Source organism: Nerophis lumbriciformis, linkage group LG08 (genome assembly GCF_033978685.3).
Source record: "Nerophis lumbriciformis linkage group LG08, RoL_Nlum_v2.1, whole genome shotgun sequence".
Taxonomy (NCBI): Eukaryota; Metazoa; Chordata; class Actinopteri; order Syngnathiformes; family Syngnathidae; genus Nerophis; species Nerophis lumbriciformis.
Window position 1 is genome coordinate 11,144,050 of NC_084555.2, and position 19,190 is coordinate 11,163,239.

Consider the following 19,190-nt stretch of genomic DNA (forward strand, 5'->3'; position numbering starts at 1 on the left):
AAGTAGGACTGTGGTTTCCAAACTTTCTCCACCAAAGGCCACACACTGAAAAGCCAAAGCATGTGGGGGCTATTTCGATATATAATTTTTATGTTGTAAAAAAAATACCAAAAACAAACATTATAAATATTCAAAGACAAAACTTTGATAGGTTTGTGTTGTAGGTTACAGAGCGTATTATTGTTAGTATCAAAATTACATGATTTTTTTTTTTATCAGATAAAATGTTTTTGCTCTTTTTTTCATAAATTTTTACGTTTTCTTTGTTTGATTTTATTTCGACAATACCGGTATGCTGTGAACCGACAAAACTCGAGCTGCCCGTCAGAAATGGCCCCAGAGCCACAATTTGGACACTGCTGAGGTAGGGGGTCTCAGAGTAGCCAATCAAATAGAAGTAAAAATTATAATGATCACAAATTGTACTTATTACCTAGTTTATAATGTATGCACATGTCTGCATTGTTTGTACTTTGCCAAATATTAAAACAGTGACAGTGTACTGTTTTCCTGTTATGTTGCCTACCTCACTGGTTGTAGTCCTGTTAGTTTCCCCCTCATCGTGTCTAAATATGGTCACTTTATATGCTTTTCCAGTCAAGATGTATTTGTGATTTCTCGCAGGTGTGGGATGGAGCGGAGAGCGGACGATGCCTGAAGGTTTACACCTGCCACTCTGGAGCTGTGCGAGATGCCTGTTGGACCCCCTGCGGGCGTCAGCTTCTTACCGGCTCGTTTGACAACACAGCCGTGGTCACAGACGTGGAGACAGGTGAGCAGCACACACTTTACTGTATTTATCTCTTGAAGTTTACCAAAATATTATACACATATTGTCATATATTAGCTGTACGTAGGGATGTAACGATATCAAAATTTCATATCATGTTATCGTGACCAAAATTATCACGGTTATAATTATTATCGTGGTATTGTTGAATGTGCTCAACATTTTTTATACACACACTGAAATATTTTGACCAGATTATTTATTTTAAATAAATAGACACACTTTTACACTGATAGTGTTTCATTCTTAATATTTTATTTATTTTAATGGCTAAGCTTTCACTACTACTACGGCCGTTCCTGTCGCATGCGACAAACTGCTTTCCGTTTCAAGCGTCTCTCTTCCAAGAATGACTTGTATGCCTCCTGAGAGACTCTGCAGCCATTGTTTAGTGTTGCATGACAGTTGGATGTTTCACTTGCAAGAGCCTCCTAGTTGTCAAAGTTGATGGGGAAATATTTAAGTTCCCTTTTGATTACGTCTTTAAAACGTAGGCGGGGACATCATTGTCTGTGCGGCGCATTGGCTAGTTCGCCATACAATAAGAGTTTAGGGAGGCGAGTGTCATTCATACTATAAATGTGCCTGGCCCATATACGATGGCGTTGGTGAAGGGTTGTGTAAAGGTCACTGGAGCCTGTTTTCTCTAGTATGAGTGAAATGGTCACATGGTCCTTCCAACAAGTCTAGTATGGAACGAAGGCAGCGGAAATGAAAGGCATTGAGGTGATGTTCGTGCCTGTGGTATGTTGTCCATTACTCAGATGCGTACAGTAAGGTACGAAGTAGGGCTGGGCGATATATGGATACACGCGATATATCGCAGGTTTGTCTCTGTGCGATATAGAAAATGACTATATCGTGATATTTGAGTATACGTTCTCACGCAGTTGCTTTTAGCTGCTGGCATTACACTACAGACTCTCCTCGCTCTTTCCTGTGTCTCCTTCTCACAGACAGACAAGCGCACCTTCTTACACACGTCACATACTGTCACATCATACGTCACATTGGGTATATGCCCTCGCGCAGCAAAGAGGTAGCAGTATGGGTAACGTTAGCTGTGATGCTCGCGGTGCGGTGCGAGTGGTTACCTACTCAGTGGCCTAGTGGTTAGAGTGTCCGTCCTGAGATCGGTAGGTTGGGAGTTCAAATCCCGGCCGAGTCATACCAAAGACTATAAAAATGGGACCCATTACCTCCCTGCTTGGCACTCAGCATCAAGGGTTGGAATTGGGGGTTAAATCACCAAAATGATTCCCGGGCGCAGCCACCGCTGCTGCCCACTGCTCCCCTCACCTCCCAGGGGGTGATCAAGGGTGATGGGTCAAATGCAGAGAATAATTTCGCCACACCTAGTGTGTGTGTGACAATCATTGGTACTTTAACTTTAACTTTAACTTTAACTTATACGAGAGAGAGAAGGTGCCAATCTGGTAACAAATGAAGGAATAATTAATTCCCCCAAAGAACAGCAGGGGGTCCATCGTCTGGCGGTGGTTTGGCTTCAAGTGGGAATATGTCGAACAGACTACCGTAATTTGTAAAGTGTGGGGCGAAAGCGTTGCTATAAAAAGTAGCATCATTTGAAAAGTCACCCGCTGGAGAATGAACAGTGCTTACTCCGCACTTCAACATCTCCGTTCGGTGCCACACCAAGAAAACGCAGAGGCAACCATTTCCACATCAACACCGTATGAAAAAAAAAAACGACATAAGGAAATAACGTCCGCCGGAACCTACCACATAGCGAAGGATGTACACAATTTGATTTCCTATTATGCAGCTAATTTTTATTTGACAGTTATTGAAATATCTTGCGTGACATCATGCACAAAAGTGCACTTTATTTGTTAAACTATTGTAGTGGCGTTCTGTACAAAAAGTGAACTTTAATTTAGTGTTGTTTTAATTTGTCATCTTGAGGACATTGTGCACAAAAGTGCACTAATAGCTTGTTTTAAAATGTCTCTGACAATCTTGCACGTTCTGTTTTGAAATGACATAAATGTTTGTGCCACTGCTTAATAACTGTTTAATAAATACAGTTTTGGTAAATTGACTTAGTTGTGATTTCCCTCTCTGCATGAAAGTGTAAAATGAGCATATATTAATGCAGTATGAACAAGAATGTTTTAATGTAGACACATAGAATCATCATACTGGTGTGATTATATGCATCAAGTGTTCATTCAAGGCTAAGGCAAAATATCGCAATATATATCGTATATTGCGATATGGCCTAAAAATATAGAGATATTAAAAAAAGGCCATATCGCCCAGCCCTAGTACGAAGTACACGTGTGTGGTATACCCGTACTTTGAGGAGCAAGGAAATGTTCTTGTTGTGCCAGACACGCTTTCTCTGTTTGCTAAAAATTGATGCATGTGAAGTTCTGCATCAAGGTTGTTGGTGTTGGAGACTGTGGATCCCAGGTAGGTGTATTTGTCCACCACACATAGAGGTGTGTTGGAGATGGAGATAGTAGGGTTCAGGGTTGCAGGTTGGGCAAGGACAACTGTTTTTTTTAGGCTAATCTGCAGGCCGAACTCTTGGCATGCAGAGTCAAAATATGTGCAGAGCAGTTGTAGTTCAGCCTCTACATGGTTGGCAAAAGCAGTATCATCAGCATGAAGCAGTTTACGCACCAAGACATGACTTACTTTGGTCTTAGGCTGCAATTGTGGATAGATTGAAAAGTTTTCCTGAGCTGCGGGTATGTAAGAGTATGCCAGAATCTTTGTGGAAAGCATGACGTAGTAGGGCAGATAAATATTCCAAACAGGGTAGGAGCAAGAACACAACTCTGCTTTACCTCTTATCTCATCTGGAATTCGTCAGAGCGAGGGCTTTCCAATTGTACCGTTGCCTTCATGCCATCATGAAATTCTGTGATCACCTTCAGCAGTTTAGGGGGGCAGTCAAGTCTTTACAGAACAAAGAAAAGTCCAGATCGGCTGACATAGTCAAAGGCCTTAGTCAAGTCCACAAATACCAGAAACTGAGTTTTTTGTTGTTAAATGCATTTTCCTGTAATTGTCGAACACAGAACACCATGTCTAATGTGGAGCGACCGGTACGAAACCCACACTGGCTTTCAGGGAGGATATGGTCTGCAAGGACTTGTAGTCGTGGTAGAACAGTTCGAGCTAATATCTTTCTGGCAACACTGAGCAGATAAATTATTCTGTAGTTGTTACAGTCTACACAGCCCCCTTTGTTTTTATGGTGATGATGTTAGCATCTCGAAAGACATCTGGGAGATATCCACTGTACCAGCAAGACACAAACAGATGGTGTAAAACAGACGAGTGCATCACCACCTGCTTTGAAAACTTCAGAAGAAAGGCCGTCAGGTCCGGGTGACTTGTTGTTTTTGAAGGCGTTTATGGCAGATTTGACTTCCTCAATAGTGATGTCAGCATCCAGGTCAGTCATAGCGGGGAGCTCAGGGACAGCAGCACTTATTGCCAGTGTGTGACAGGCTGGCCATAGAGAATGCTATAATGCTAAGCCCGACATGTCAGTTGAGATTCCAGATCAGTCAGGAATTCATCACCTCGGGAACGGAGGGGAGAGGACTTTTTGGGGTCTGGGCTTAAAGCTTTTTTCTGGCCTATGAATCAATCAATCAATCAAACTTTATTTATAAAGCGCTTTTCATACATAAAAGAAATGCAACGCAAAGTGCTTTACAAAGTTAAAAACAATACATGCAACTATATGGACAAATGATTGCATGGCTGAGTACAGAGGAGACATGTGAGTAAACACTATCACAGGAGCCATCTGCACCAGGAGGTCATCAGACCATGGCCACCTGACACAAAAGCGCCCCCACAAGCACGGCCGATAACCCCTGAGGCAGATGGCTCATCTGAGGAACGTTAGAAAATAAAAATAATAAAACTAGTAAGAACCGTGAGTAGAGATAAAGAGTACAATACAAGTAAGACATGTGAAGATTATTGGAAAAAATAAATACATAAATAAATAAATAAAATGAATATATATTAAATAAATAATACATAAATAGAACTAAATACAATCTTGCATAACTAATAGAATAACAAGTAAAATGCAAATGACTTCAATAGAATAATTAATATTAGGTAAAAGCATAATAAATAAGGTGGGTCTTAAGCCTGCTCTTAAAAACATGAACGTTCTCCGCAGCCTTGAGGTCCTCCGGTAAGCTGTTCCGTAGATGGGGACATAATGGTGTAAAGATGCCATCCCGTGACTTTGTGTCCTGACTCTTGGAATAATCAGGGAAATGAGTGCCAGAGGATCTCAGGGCCCGGGAAGGTTCAAAGGGTAAAAGAAGGCCCAATACCATAAAAACATTTATAAACCATAAGAAGAACCTTAAAATTGATTCTGAAACACACGGGGAGCCAATGCAGAGATTTAAAAACTGGTGTAATGTGAGCCCACCTTCTGGTCTTCGTCAGGACACGTGCTGCTGAATTTTGGAGTAAATGCAAAGGTCTAATAACCATTTTAGGAAGACCAGAAAGCAGGGCGTTACAACAATCTATACGACTTGTAATAAAAGCATGCAATAGCGTCTCCGTGTTGCCCTGAAAGCGAATTGGGCGAACTCTGGCTATATTCTTAAGATGATAAAAACATATTTTTGTTATTTTTTTATATGTGGTATAAAACTAAGGTCAGAGTCGAAAACGACACCCAGATTTTTCACTTGTAGTGATGGAGCTAAAGACAAGGATTGTAGTTTTGATATGTGTTTCTCTCTTAGGGTATCAGGGCCCATGACTAAGACTTCAGTCTTGTCCTGGTTAAGCTTTAAAAAGTTATCTGCCATCCAGGACTTAATATCTGAAATGCGATTAAAAAGAGTATCAATTGGTCTTGTGTCATCAGGAGGCATGGAAATATACAACTGTGTGTTGTCAGCATCCATCCATCCATTTTTTACCGCATGTCCGTTTCGGAGTCGCGGGGGGTGCTGGAGCCTATCCCAGCGTCAGCATAACTGTGGAAATTAATTCCATGTCTCCTGATGACGCTGCCAAGTGGAATCATGTAAATATGAAAAAGAATAGGACCTAAAATTCATCATTGAGGCACACCACATGTGATTTCATAGGTATTTGAGGAGCATGTATTCATACTTACTAAATATTTTCTGTCCGACTGATAGGAAGTGAACCATTTGTGGACAGTACCAGAGAGGCCACCCAGGTGTTTCAGTCTATTTAAAAGAATGAGGTGATCTACAGTATCAAATGTAGCACTAAGATCCAGTAGAACCAAGACTGACGGTTTTTGAGAGTCAGCACTGAGATCGTTCATGATCTTTAAAAGGGCCGTCTCTGTACTGTGGTTCACCCTAAAACCAGACTGAAATTTCTCTAAAATATTGCAATTATAAAAAAAAATCATAAATGTCTAAAAACATGTTTTTCTAAAATTGTACTTAAAAATGGTAAGTACAATTACTGGTCTGTAATTATTAAAATTACAAAGCGCTCCCGAGTTGACAGTCGTAGAGACATAATATTTGAACTCATGGAGAGAAGAGATGTTCATAAGATTTTATTGTTTTAAATATTGATGTGTACTGTGGCACTTTAAGATTTATTTAAATGAAAAGTGGGTAACAAATAAAATCTGTCATGAATATTTATTCTTTCTGACAGATGTGGCGTCCTACGCTGTTCAGCGGTCCTTGAACGCACCATAAAAACACCTCTGTCTTGTATTACTCTGAGTATAGAACGATCACTCTGTTGTAGAGTTGTCCCGATACTAATATTTTGGTACCAATGCCAACATTTATTTTGATGATTTTCATTACTTTGAAAAAAATAAAGGGCACTACAAAATTTTTATTATTGGCTTTATTTTAACAAGAAATCGTATGATCTATTAAACATTGTTTCTTATTGCAATCAAAGAACAATTTTGGCATTAAATAACATAGTGAACATACTAGACAACTTCTCTTCCAGTAGTAAGTAAGCAAACGGATTACAAGGACTAATTTGACGTATGCAGTAACATATTGTGTCATTTCCCATTATATTATTTTGTCAACAATATGGGGGACAAGCAGTAGAAGATGGATGAATAGATTATTAATCTACTTGCTCATCTATTGGTTATTTCTGTTTTAAGATGGTCTATATATAATTTTGTTAAAATATAATACATACTGATTCTTCTGTTGTTTGGATACTTAACATTAGTTTTGGTTTTGGCTCCAATACCAAGTAGTTACAGGCTCATACATTGTTCATGATTAAAGTTCTCCTGTGTCCAGGTATGTATTTCCTGAGTTTATAAACAATAAAAAATGTTTAAAATAGCGATGTAATCACTGTAGTATTGACTAGATACGGCTCTTGTACTTGGTATCGTTACAATCGATATTTGTATAAACCCACCCATTTGTTTACATTCAAAAGCACTAGCTTGCTGTTAGCGGGTAGCTATTGTATCCTCCTACGGTATATAGTGAAGCATGTTTATCTATTCCTCGTCCTGCAGGGATGATACTTGTAAGAAACATAGTTTATTTGTCGCCATGGAGGCGAGGATCAGTGATCTAGAAGTCGCTAAAACACTACGAGGAGACTTTAGCTGCTAGCTTGCTGCTCACTAGCTACGTTTTCTGAGTTGATGATGTTGGTGTGGCTTGTGCAGCCCTTTGAGACATTTGTGATTAATGGCTATATAAATATAAACTTTGATTGATTGATCATGATAAAATCAACTTTATTGTATTAGAATTGCATATCAAAATGCTTTCAACAAAACAGACAAAGATTTTGTCATACACAAACATCAAGTTTAAAAAAAATCTATTTCTATCTTGGAGCAGTACCAAAATGTCTCTGGAAATTACCAAAGTGTTTTATGTCCAAATACAGACATATTTTATGATCTGACCAAAGTGCCTTTTATGACACAATACTATCCATCCATCCATTTCCTACCACTTGTCCCCTTTGGGGTCGCGGGGGTGCTGTAGTTTTGTGTAAATACACCACAATATGATTAACGTCATTTTTATTTTTGCACTGCACAGTGAGCAACTGTTACCCCTTTTGTTTGGTCACTTTGGACCAAAAACTCTGGCCCATTGTGCGGTCGACAGCTTTTTTGTGTAAACCGTACAATGCCTTTTCAAGGTGACATTTACAAGAGATCAATAATTTGGTTTGCTTTGGAAAGGCTTCGCTTCCCCTGCCAGACAGGCCAATTTAACAAGCAGGATGAGTACAAGTCAGAGACCTCATAGGCCAGCTGCCACTTTTCAGATGTTCCTTTAACTCCAATATAAGTCAGAAAAAAGAAACCTGAACCTAAAATCCCATTAAGATGCCTCTTTTCCAATCTGTTCCTTCCTAATACTATATACACACACGCAACTGTAGAGGTTCGACTGTGAATGAATAAACAAGTGAGAGGCTTAGCCAAGTGAGCCAGACGGTGGTTCTGAAGCCCTCATGGCGTCTACCTCGCCGGCGTCAACACTTTGCTATGATGACGTGCTGCCGTTTGTCCTTCCCCTCTCAACATGTTCGTCAATACTGCCAATAGGGCCTAAGGATAATAGCTTGGCCTGCACATTAAGCACACAGGCAGCTCCGGGGAAGAGGATCAATAATGGATACATCACGGCTGGAGCAGCCGCCATGACCTTACAGTGGAGCTTCACAAGCTGCAGCCATAAGCAAACAAATGTTTATTTTGGTCTTCTGCCTTTGATAGTCACCCAGTTCCTGTTTAGTTTTGTCAAGTGTCTAAGGGACGGGTACAAACTGGTCTGTTTTAACAATTCGTCCATCATTGGCCGCACCATTTTAACATTTAAGGATACACAGCTTGAAATGACAAAAAGAAACACACCTTTTAGCTTACCCTGTTGATGTGCCAGTATTGTACTCCACAGTCCCCACTCTGCTGCAGTCATTTATTCTCCTCCTGCCCTACAAAACAAAAAATAAAGGTCTTCACCTCCATTGTTATTTGTTCAGGGGACCTATGATGAATTCGTCTTTTCTGACTTATAACTGTTGTTAGAAAGTTGGATACTCAGGTAAACAATGCCAAAGCGACAAATCTTAAGGTTCATGTATTTTGGAGTGAGCTTGCACGCAGTTTTGGATGCCTCTGTTGATAGGGTTTTGCAGTCTGGCTAAATTGTGACATCACCGCGAGGTGGGTGCTCCTATTTGGACATTAAAGAGCACCTATCATGCAAAACCCTCTTTTCTTACCTAGTGGTACCTGTTTTTGTGTATTTGGGATCTGCATGAGTATCGCAAATTTCAAATCACAGCATGGAGGCATGGCGGAGATATTTATAAAAAAAATCTTGCCTTTCTTCATACTTCCTTCAAACTAGCCGTTTGGAATTTGCCCCATTTGTCCCCAAGCTGTCAGGGGAAGTAATTCCTCTCCCTCTGCTGACGGCAAGGAGAAAACACACAAAAAAGGTAAGATAGAGTGTTATTTTCATACAGGGATATAATGCTATGTATGGCCTCGTTTACACAGCACACCAAATCATGAGTCCGATTGGAATATGATCTTTTCAAATAGGACTTCAGTCTAAACGCAATGCGACCTGAATATGACCTGAATGGGATTTTTTTCGTCAGCTTTAGGCGAGCTACATCACTCATGTGCGCTGGAAAACACAGTCGCCAGTAGAAATGGATATTTCATCACAACACCCGGTGTCGGTTTCTATTTAAGATTACCTAAATTTAGAATACATCTAAAAACTGCATAGTAATGAATTGAATTTGAAGAAAAAGAAAACAGGATAAAGGAATAATTGAGTTTCATGGTTTGACTTTTGCAGAAAATTTGTCAACATTTTAGAACCTATGACTTTAGAGCAGATATGGGCAAATTACGGCCCGCAGACCGCAGACGGCCATTAGGTTTTTCAATCTGGCCCGCCGAATGTTTCCAAATAATTTTTTAAAAGACCTTTAAAGCAGTGGTTCTCAACCTTTTTTCAGTGATTTACCCCCTGTGAACATTTTTTTAATTCAAGTACCCCCTAATCAGAGCAATGCATTTTTGGTTGAAAAAAAGAGATAAAGAAGTAAAATACAGCACTATGTCATCAGTTTCTGATTTATTGAATTGTATAACAGGCGTGGCGAAGTTGGTAGAGTGGCCGTGCCAGCAATCGGAGGGTTGCTGGTTACTGGGGTTCAATCCCCACCTTCTACCTTCCTAGTCACGTCCGTTGTGTCCTTGGGCAAGACACTTCACCCCTTGCTCCTGATGGCTGCTGGTTAGCGCCTTGCATGGCAGCTCCCGCCATCAGTGTGTGAATGTGTGTGTGAATGGGTGAATGTGGAAATACTGTCAAAGCGCTTTGAGTACCTTGAAGGTAGAAAAGCGCTATACAAGTATAACCCATAACCCAACAGTGCAAAATATTGCTCATTTGTTTTGGTCTTTCTTGAACTATTTGGAAAAAAAGATATAAAAATAACTAAAAACTTGTGGATAGGAAACAATTCACATTTTTAAAGATCTAAGCAAAGTTCTGATACATCAGAGAATTCTTGAATATTTTTAATAGCAGTTGGAATTTGTTTGAATTTTTTTAAGAAAGGGTTGTGCCTGAGACTAGTAAGACACAACTATTAATATTATCATAAAGTCCTCTAATTATCTCCCAAAACTTAATACCAAATCCAGTGTGTTCCAGCACAGAAAAAGAAGGTCATGTTCCAGTGAGTCAACCGCTTTATAAAAGTCCAAGAAGAGCAGAAGACCATCATGTGTAATTAAATCCCTGTTTTGAATAATGTTCATGACAGTCTTATGTTGTTATGAATGGAGCGACCTTCGAGGAATCCTGATTGTTTAAAGAGCTGAAATAATTACAACAGTACCGTGTGCCTGTGACGTTGGCTAACTTGTGAAAAAATACTTAATACATGGCACAAAGTTCCAATACTTCTACAAAAATATCTACACACATGTCAACAGAAACTGAAACTGAAAAGCAAACCAAAATGAATGTGTTTTCATATTCCAACACCGGAACCGGAAGTAGTAATTTTAAAGCCAGTACTAGCCTGTGAGAAAATCTGTATTATAATGCGCAATCAAATCTCTTTTTACCTCCACTTTCATATGCTATGTGCATATACATACAAGTCAGAACTTGTTGTGCCTTGTCTGAAATATTTTCTGTGTAGGGCTCCAGAGATATTTGAGCCAGACACAGGGGTACTAGTATCCCCGCTTTCACTTTGAAAATAAAACTTCTGGTATCAGACTTTGAAAAAAACATCCTTTTTGGTCTGGTTTTTTTCCATTTTTGTGTACTGGTATCTTAATTTTTCTTTTCAAAACCAAAAAAGAAAAATGCTTTGTTTTTCAATTTATTTTTTTGTATTAAATAAAAAAATAAATAAAATAAAAAGTATTTTTTTGTTTTCAATTTCTATTTATGAAAAGAAAATTGAAATACCAAAACATACGTTGACCATTTTCACTCTCATTTTCTGGAAAACCATAAACGGAGTATTGTTCTTGTTCATCTAAAGTGTCCTCAATGTCATTATATTTGTTTTGTAGTTCGTTCAGTTTATCTGCCGTACTTTGCAGCTCATATTTCAGAGAATATTCGACAGATTGTACGATAGAGTCGGTGATAGCGCGTTTGATGGGTTCAATCTGGGAGTCAACCAAATAGTTTAAAGTCAGAGTCCTGAAATAATACATCAATCTGTCTGCTTCCTGTGCCCTTGATGGCTTCATCTCGTCCAAGTTGTAGTAAATTCCTCGATGAACGGGTTGTTTTAGTACTTTTGTTGTTGCATCCTGAGTTGTTTGTTTTAGCATAACACCGGGTCACGCACGCTGTAGTGGAAGCAATGGCGTTTTTCCGTGTGCTATCCCGATGCAAACAACCGCCGTCCCAAAGGTCGAAGCTGGATTTCAGGCACCGTTGGTATGGAGCAGAGGCAGACCGAGATGAAAGTTTACATAGAATCATACTTATTTTTTGGATGATCCAAGCAATGTTTAAAGGAGCCATATGTAATAATTTCATGTCAAGTCATCATTAAATGGCCCTGATATGTTAAAAGGCATTAAAAAATCATGTTCTTTTCGAATATCTCTATAACTGATAACAGTAGTTCAGCCGGGATATGCTCATTTCAAAATTAGATTTACAGCCCCGAAATCTTATTGTTTTCATTTCGATGTCCCGCCCTCTACCGTTAGACCAAATAGAAAGTTTGTGAGTGTGTCACATCCAGCCAGGTTGCAAGTTACGCACCGCCCTCTTCGTCTAGCTACTGCCACTGGTAAAGTTACTAAACATGTCAGACCTTAGTAAATCTAAAAGGCGTCGTTACGATTCTCAACTTATTCATGACAAAGCCAGGAACAAAACGAGAATTTGTATCAGCGATGCCTTTGAAAGATGGAGACGATTGAAGGCGGAGAATATTTTTTCATCTGACGCCAAACTTGCTAATTTCCTGCTTGAAAGGTAAGTCAGGCATTTACGTTTTCTTATTACTTGTAATAAATGGAAATGGACATTTCGTATGCAAACTATATTGTCCAATACAGTCTATGATTTTGTCCAACAAAGGTAGTATGTTCGTGTAACGAATGCTTTGACGGTGCTCATAGTGTAATGCTTAGCATGCTAGCCCGGTCAATGACACATCGACATATAGGCTAACGGGGGAAATATATGCCCGTTAGCCTATATGTCGATATGTATTCCAACTGACAGGGCAAAATATATTTTCGACGTGGATATGGGTAGAGTCAGTGCCTATTTCGTTCTTAATATGCTGACACGCTGAGCAAATCGGTTCCAACATTAACACGGCTGTCATTTTAGCAATGTGAAACATATAGAGACAGCCAAATCACATGATAAAATAATTCCTCATTCGTGTAGCCTATAGGCATACCATGGTACAATGTCTCCTCTTTAGTTTTGGGCGTACAATAGGCTGCTAAGCATGCTCTCCTTATTTTCACCAGTATAACCATTTGTTGTAGTGTGTTTTAGTCTTTGTTTTCTGATAGTACTGACAATAACTATATGATTGCCATTTGTTGTGATGTTGTACGCAGGCATGATATACTTCTTCCTGAAAATAGCCTACCGTAATTTCTGTGTAAAATGTGTTGGTTAGAGATTTGTTATTGACAAAACGCTTGTCTATTCAGCTATCATGGTCCCAGCACCTCAACCCCCAGTAAGAGGCAGTGGAAGTTTGAAGTTCCTTGGAGTAGCCCAGTCGATCGAGCTGGATTCGGCTGCATATCTGTCAACCTCAGTCAGGGAGAGAGGGAGGGGACTACAGATTTTGACGGTGATTGCAATACCATTTCTGGCAACAGTATATTACATATGGCACCTTTAACACCATGCGTCTAGTCCTGATTATGTCATCTTCCTACCTTTGTTGTTGTTGTTGTTGTTTTTTGTTTTTTATTTTTAATTACTGCTTTGGGTACTGGTTTAAGCACTGGCACCATTTTTAAAATACCGATTTCAGACTGATTTTGTTTAAAATGTAAACGATTTCCCATCCCTAATAATGACTTATATGTTACTGCTCTAGCAAAATGGGTATGCACATAAATGCTAACACATCACACACAGTGGTAGTCATAAATTTGGACAGACCTCATTATTTTGATGCCCATGAAGGATTTCTAAAATGTCTGAGTGGCATCCCAATTCCAAAGACATGCACCTGGGGATAGGTTGAATGGCAACACTAAATTGGCCCTAGTGTGTGGATGTGAGTGTGAATGTTGTCTGTCTATCTGTGTTGGCCCTGCGATGAGGTGGCGACTTGTCCAGGGTGTACCCCGATTGTAGCTGAGATAGGCTCCAGCGCCCCCCGCGACTCCAAAGGGAATAAGCGGTAGAAAATGGATGGATGGATGGCATCATTTTGATGGCCTTTTTCCTGTTGTCGTTATCTCATAGATCGTTATCTTAATTTTCTTTCACTCAATTTAAAAAACAAATTTTTACTGCAGAGTTTTTTGTTTTTTGTTTTTTGTTTTCACATGGTAGTTACTCAAGGCGTTAAATTAAGTCAATTCAATTTAGCCTCTCATATCAATAAGGGAGTAGGGGATTCCTGCTCTGTTTCTGCACAATTGCAGTGTAATTGGATGTGGCTAAGACCCAGGCTCTGACTCTATAACTAATCCGAAGCCAGCAACGTCCCGAGCTGCATACATAATTGACCTCCTATTCATTTCAATGCACATATTTTTGATACACCCAGGCTTTTCTAGCAAGTTAACACAGCTAGAAAAAGAAATAAAGCTCCCAGCACATACTGTATGTAGTTTCTTGCACATAATTTTACCATCAGAATGAATTTTCCCATTAATGCTGTCTATTCAGGTCAGTTGGGCTGTCTTTGAAGAGATGCTTCTTCTATAACTGCTGAGAGTCCAATTGGTCCTCCCCTGCATAATGTGTGACCCCCCACCCTCTTAAAGGAATGATCGAGGAGGACTCTGTGTTTCCAGAATGCTGCACAGTCCCGTTTTCTTTAGCTATTCTGACACTTGCCCATGTGTCCAATTTAATTTGCGGTATCGTATTTCTGCTCCCAGTTGGACGCAGGCAGGCTGTAATGCTCAAGAGGGAAAACGCATAAGAGAAAAAAGAGGCAGATAAATAAAGAGAAACAAAACTGTAGTTGGGGAATTGGAAGAAATGAGTTTCGTATGCATAGGATTAGAGTGAAGTGGCAGCTGTTTGTGCTGCACCTCGGACATGCTCCTTGGCAGGGTTTGACGGAGGAAAACGTGCCACCATAACCGGCTGCTTTGCTCAGCGCGTATGTGCACTACTTGAGTCGTTTGGATAGATTTGACAGTTTGACATGTATTTCAAATTTTGTGCCTAATGGTTTTAAAAAAGATAAAACCTGTGTCAAAAGTCACACAAAAAACGTTCAGCCGCCATCGTGCGTCCATGACGTTACACAAGACTTTTGCTATGCTCAAGTGTGTTTTTATTATTCTTTGGCTCTTTTTGTGATTCCATCGCATAAGGGTACCAGTAATGGCAAAGAGGAAAACATTTGATGATAAAAATGGCAGTACAATCAAAAGTAACATTAAACAAACATCACAAATAAACTAATAACTTATAAGCCATAAAGTCAGAAGTAAAATTGCACCGGAATATCATCAAATATTTTTATACTCTGCACATTTACCCACAGTTAGGCACGGGAAATTGTAACTCCGTTTAATATTAATGTACGTGACTATTTGGACACATTTCCTACAAATACTGTATATATTTGTATCCTTCAATCACTTATTCTCTTGCATAGGAAACAATTTATCTTGAACATCTCATTTGCACACTGCTTGGGAGGTAGCAAACCATATGGCTGTATAATCATAGCCATGAGCAGTCCATACCAAGGGACAATCCATGCAGCGGCAGCAAGCATTTACTCTAAATGCCACCGGCAAGCATATGTGAATTTTGACCTACTTTGTAAGCATCATTTTTATAATAGCTACTTGTGTGTTAGACACTTTGGTACATGAATGAAGAAAAGTTGTATCCTGTTGATCTGAGCTATGTCCAACTATTTGAAAATGCTTTGCTGGAGGTCCAGAGCTCCCATTTGGGATATTATTCCTAGGGGCCCAATTGAAAATGAGATTCTGCATCTCAAGGGGCTATCCCAAATAATATGAATTTAATTATTCCAGGTCGATATGCAATATAAGAACTTAATTGGAATAGGCAAACAATTAAGCACCGCATTGCATCCAACTTAACTACCAGCAGCATCAATTTCATGCTCAAAACATGCTGCACAAGAAGGAAACCCAGGTAAAACCTAAATTTAGAATACATCTAAAAACTGCATAGTAATGAATTGAATTTAAAGAAAAAGAAAACAGGATAAAGGAATAATTGAGTTTCATGGTTTGACTTTTGCAGAAAATTTGTCAACATTTTAGAACCTATGAGTTTAGAGCAGATATGGGCAAATTACGGCCCGCAGGCCGCAGACGGCCACTAGGTTTTTCAATCCGGCTCGTCGAATGTTTCCAAATAATTTTTTAAAAGATCTTTAGAGCAGTGGTTCTCAACCTTTTTTCAGTGATGTACCCCCTGTGAACATTTTTTTAATTCAAGTACCCCCTAATCAGAACAAAGCATTTTTGGTTGAAAAAAAGAAATAAAGAAGTAAAATACAGCACTATGTCACCAGTTTCTGATTTATTAAATTGTATAACAGTGCAAAATATTGCTCATTTGTTTTGGTCTTTCTTGAACTATTTGGAAAAAAAGATATAAAAATAACTAAAAACTTGTTGAAAAATAAACAAGTGATTCAATTATGAATAAAGATTTCTACACATAGAAGTAATCATCAACTTAAAGTGCCCTCTTTGGGGATTGCAATAGAGATCCATCTGGATTCATGAACTTAATTCTAAACATTTCTTCACAAAAAAAGAAGTCTTTAACATCAATATTTATGGAACATGTCCACAAAAAATCTAGCTGTCAACACTGAATATTGCATTGTTGCATTTCTTTTCACAGTTCTTTTTGACAGACATTTTTTTTAAATCTCACGTACCCCTTGGCATACCTTCAAGTACCCCCATTTGAGAACCACTGCTTTAAAGTACTTGTGTAGTGGAAAAACAAGTTGACTTTATATGCTTAATTGTGTTTCATTGTATCCATTAAACCATATCCAATTGTATTTACAATCCGCAAAGTATGTGAAAATACCGTCCAAACATCACAAAATGCTACAAATTCAGTCAGCCATTTTGAATATTGGCATTTTCCATATATTCTACGTCATTGGAGTAACACTTCTGCACTCTGACCATGTTATCAGATCAGTCATACTGGAAATATGTAAACATTGGAAAGAAAAGTGCTGTTTATCATTCACAATCCTTATTTGAACAAGAACATGCTTGGCTTTTTTAATGCATTCGAAATCGTAAATAATAGCTAACAATTGAGTCAACAGATCAAGGGTCCTCTATTGCGTCCATTATACCCTCTAAGAAATATCCAGAAACAGCTATCAATAGTAACAATAATACATGTCGTAGCCTGAAAATGTACTATATATGAGCAATATTGTTATTATAAGCGCCAACACAGATGGCCTATTTTAGCAGCGCATTGATAGCAGTGAGCTGATGCTAGATTATTAAAGTTAAAGTTAAAGTGCCAATGATTGTCACACACACACTAGGTGTGGCGAAATTTTTCTCTGCATTTGACCCATCACCCTTGATCACCCCCTGGGAGGTGAGAGGAATTGCTGCTATTATTGACACACTAAGCCGGCGGCTGCTTCTGCTTCGTGTCAAACTTCTTAAAAGTTAATTCTAGAATATAATTCATGCATCTTTCACCTGGTAGTAGACAAATGTGGCCTTGGATCGAGAGGCTGGTTGACTTTGACATTCCCCAAGATGGCAAAAAAGACAAAATTTTTTTGTAACTCTTTGCAAAAATCGTGATTGAATCTTCATCTAAACAGAATTATGTGAGCATCCTGTCGGTCCGTATCCCAGCAAGAGTGGAAATATTACAGTAAGTGTTATTTTTATTATGGTTTATTATGGTTATTTTGTATGTTTAGCACTTAACAATGCAACTGATGCTATACAAAACAGCTGCATCCGTTTAGCAGTCGGTTTCCAAAACTTATTATTCATGCTCTTTGTGTTTAGGCTCAAAAATACAAGGTTCTGTATCGTAATTATTCCCAAAGTAATTGTTGTTGGCTCTGACAAATTCTGCTTGATTAGCAATATTGTTGATAAGGAAGGGATTTGTTGTTCCTAACGCTATGTCACGGATCACGTGACTGACTCATTAACTCTCAAAATGGCTTGGGAATCTCCGTAAAATTGGTACTATTTTGATTATATTTATTTATTTGCAAACTTTGGAAATGAATACATCAGATATATATGATGACAGCTTTAATATACAGGCAACTTGTTTTTCCACTCTTCTGGTACTTTAACATCGAAACTGTAGCCGCCATTATGATGTGCAGCGCTAATTATAAATTACCCTAAGTCTTGAACAATACAAGTATTTCAATGGTTGGAATCTGCGCTTTTGAGTGATATACAAGTTATTACAGTAATCTACGTCGCAGCAGCTCAGACTGGGCACTAAGCAGTGTGGGCAGGGTTTGTGTTCACAAGGACGTGGAAGCAGATTTTTACAACAAAATTCTGCAGAAAAGTGATATTATATCAGATTGTAGTTGTTTTTTTTTACCCTTTGTGTTCATTTTTTGCCTTGTTTGTTGCATGTTTGTTGCGTTTTGCTTGATTGTAAAAAATCGACAGAGGACGTGGTCTGGAGTAGTGTTGTCCCAATACCAATATTTTGGTACCGGTACCAAAATTATTTCGATACTTTTCGATACTTTTCTCAATAAAGGGGACCACACAAAATTCCATTATCGGCTTTATTTTAACCAAAAATCTTATGGTACATTAAACATATGTTTCTTATTGCAAATTTGTCCTTAATTAAAAACATACTAGACAACTTGTCTTTTATTAGTAAGTAAGCAAAGAAAGGCTCCTAATTTATCTGCTGACGTATGCAGTAACATATTGTGTCATTTTCCATTCTATTATTTTGTCAAAATTATTAAGGACAAGTGGTAGAAAATGAATTATTAATCTACTTGTTCATTTACTGTTAATATCTGCTTAATTTCTCTTTTAACATGTTCTATCAACTCTTCTGTTAAAATGTAATAATCACTTATTCTTCTGTTGTTTGATACTTTACATTAGTTTTGGATGATACCACAAATTTGGGTATCAATCCGATACCAAGTCGTTACAGGATCATACATTGGTCATAGTCTAAGTCCTCATGTGTCCAGGGACATATTTCCCGAGTTTATAAACATAATATACAGTTTTAAAAAACGAAAGAAGATGTTGTGATGCCAAAAAATATCAACGTAATCATAGTAGTATCGACTAGATACGCTACTGTACTTGGTATCGTTACAGTGGATGTTAGTTGTAGATCCACCAATGGCGTTTGTTTACATTTTGACGCCGGTGAGCTACTGTGTGTAGTGAAGCATGTTTAGCTATTCCTCGTCCTGCAGGGATGATACTTGTAAGAAACGTACTTTATTTGTCGCCATGGAGGCGAGGATTAGTGATTTAGAAGTAGCTAAAACACTGCCGACTGGGTCTGGACTTTAGCCGCTAGCTCGCTAGCCATGTCTTAAAGCACCTCTTCCTGAGGGCATTTCAGTGTTATAACTTCACCTTAATTGTTAGTTTTTAAGCCAAAATGCGTCCGTTCTCCCTTTTCTGTCTACACACTGT

At 38.7% G+C, this 19,190-nt stretch overlaps 1 protein-coding gene across 7 annotated transcripts in view; it reads left to right on the top strand.

Moving 5' to 3' along the window:
* Positions 1 to 19,190, top strand: part of wdr25 (WD repeat domain 25) — a 323,171-nt gene that overhangs the window by 13,036 nt on the left and 290,945 nt on the right. For all 7 annotated transcript variants that reach the window (XR_009815994.2, XR_009815995.2, XM_072913639.1 and 4 more), the window contains exon 3: positions 625 to 772. Coding sequence is in view for 5 of the 7 variants with exons in the window: in XM_072913639.1 (XP_072769740.1) it covers positions 625 to 772 (148 nt within the window). In the remaining 2 variants the exon portion in view is untranslated. The remainder of the gene's footprint in view (positions 1 to 624; positions 773 to 19,190) is intronic.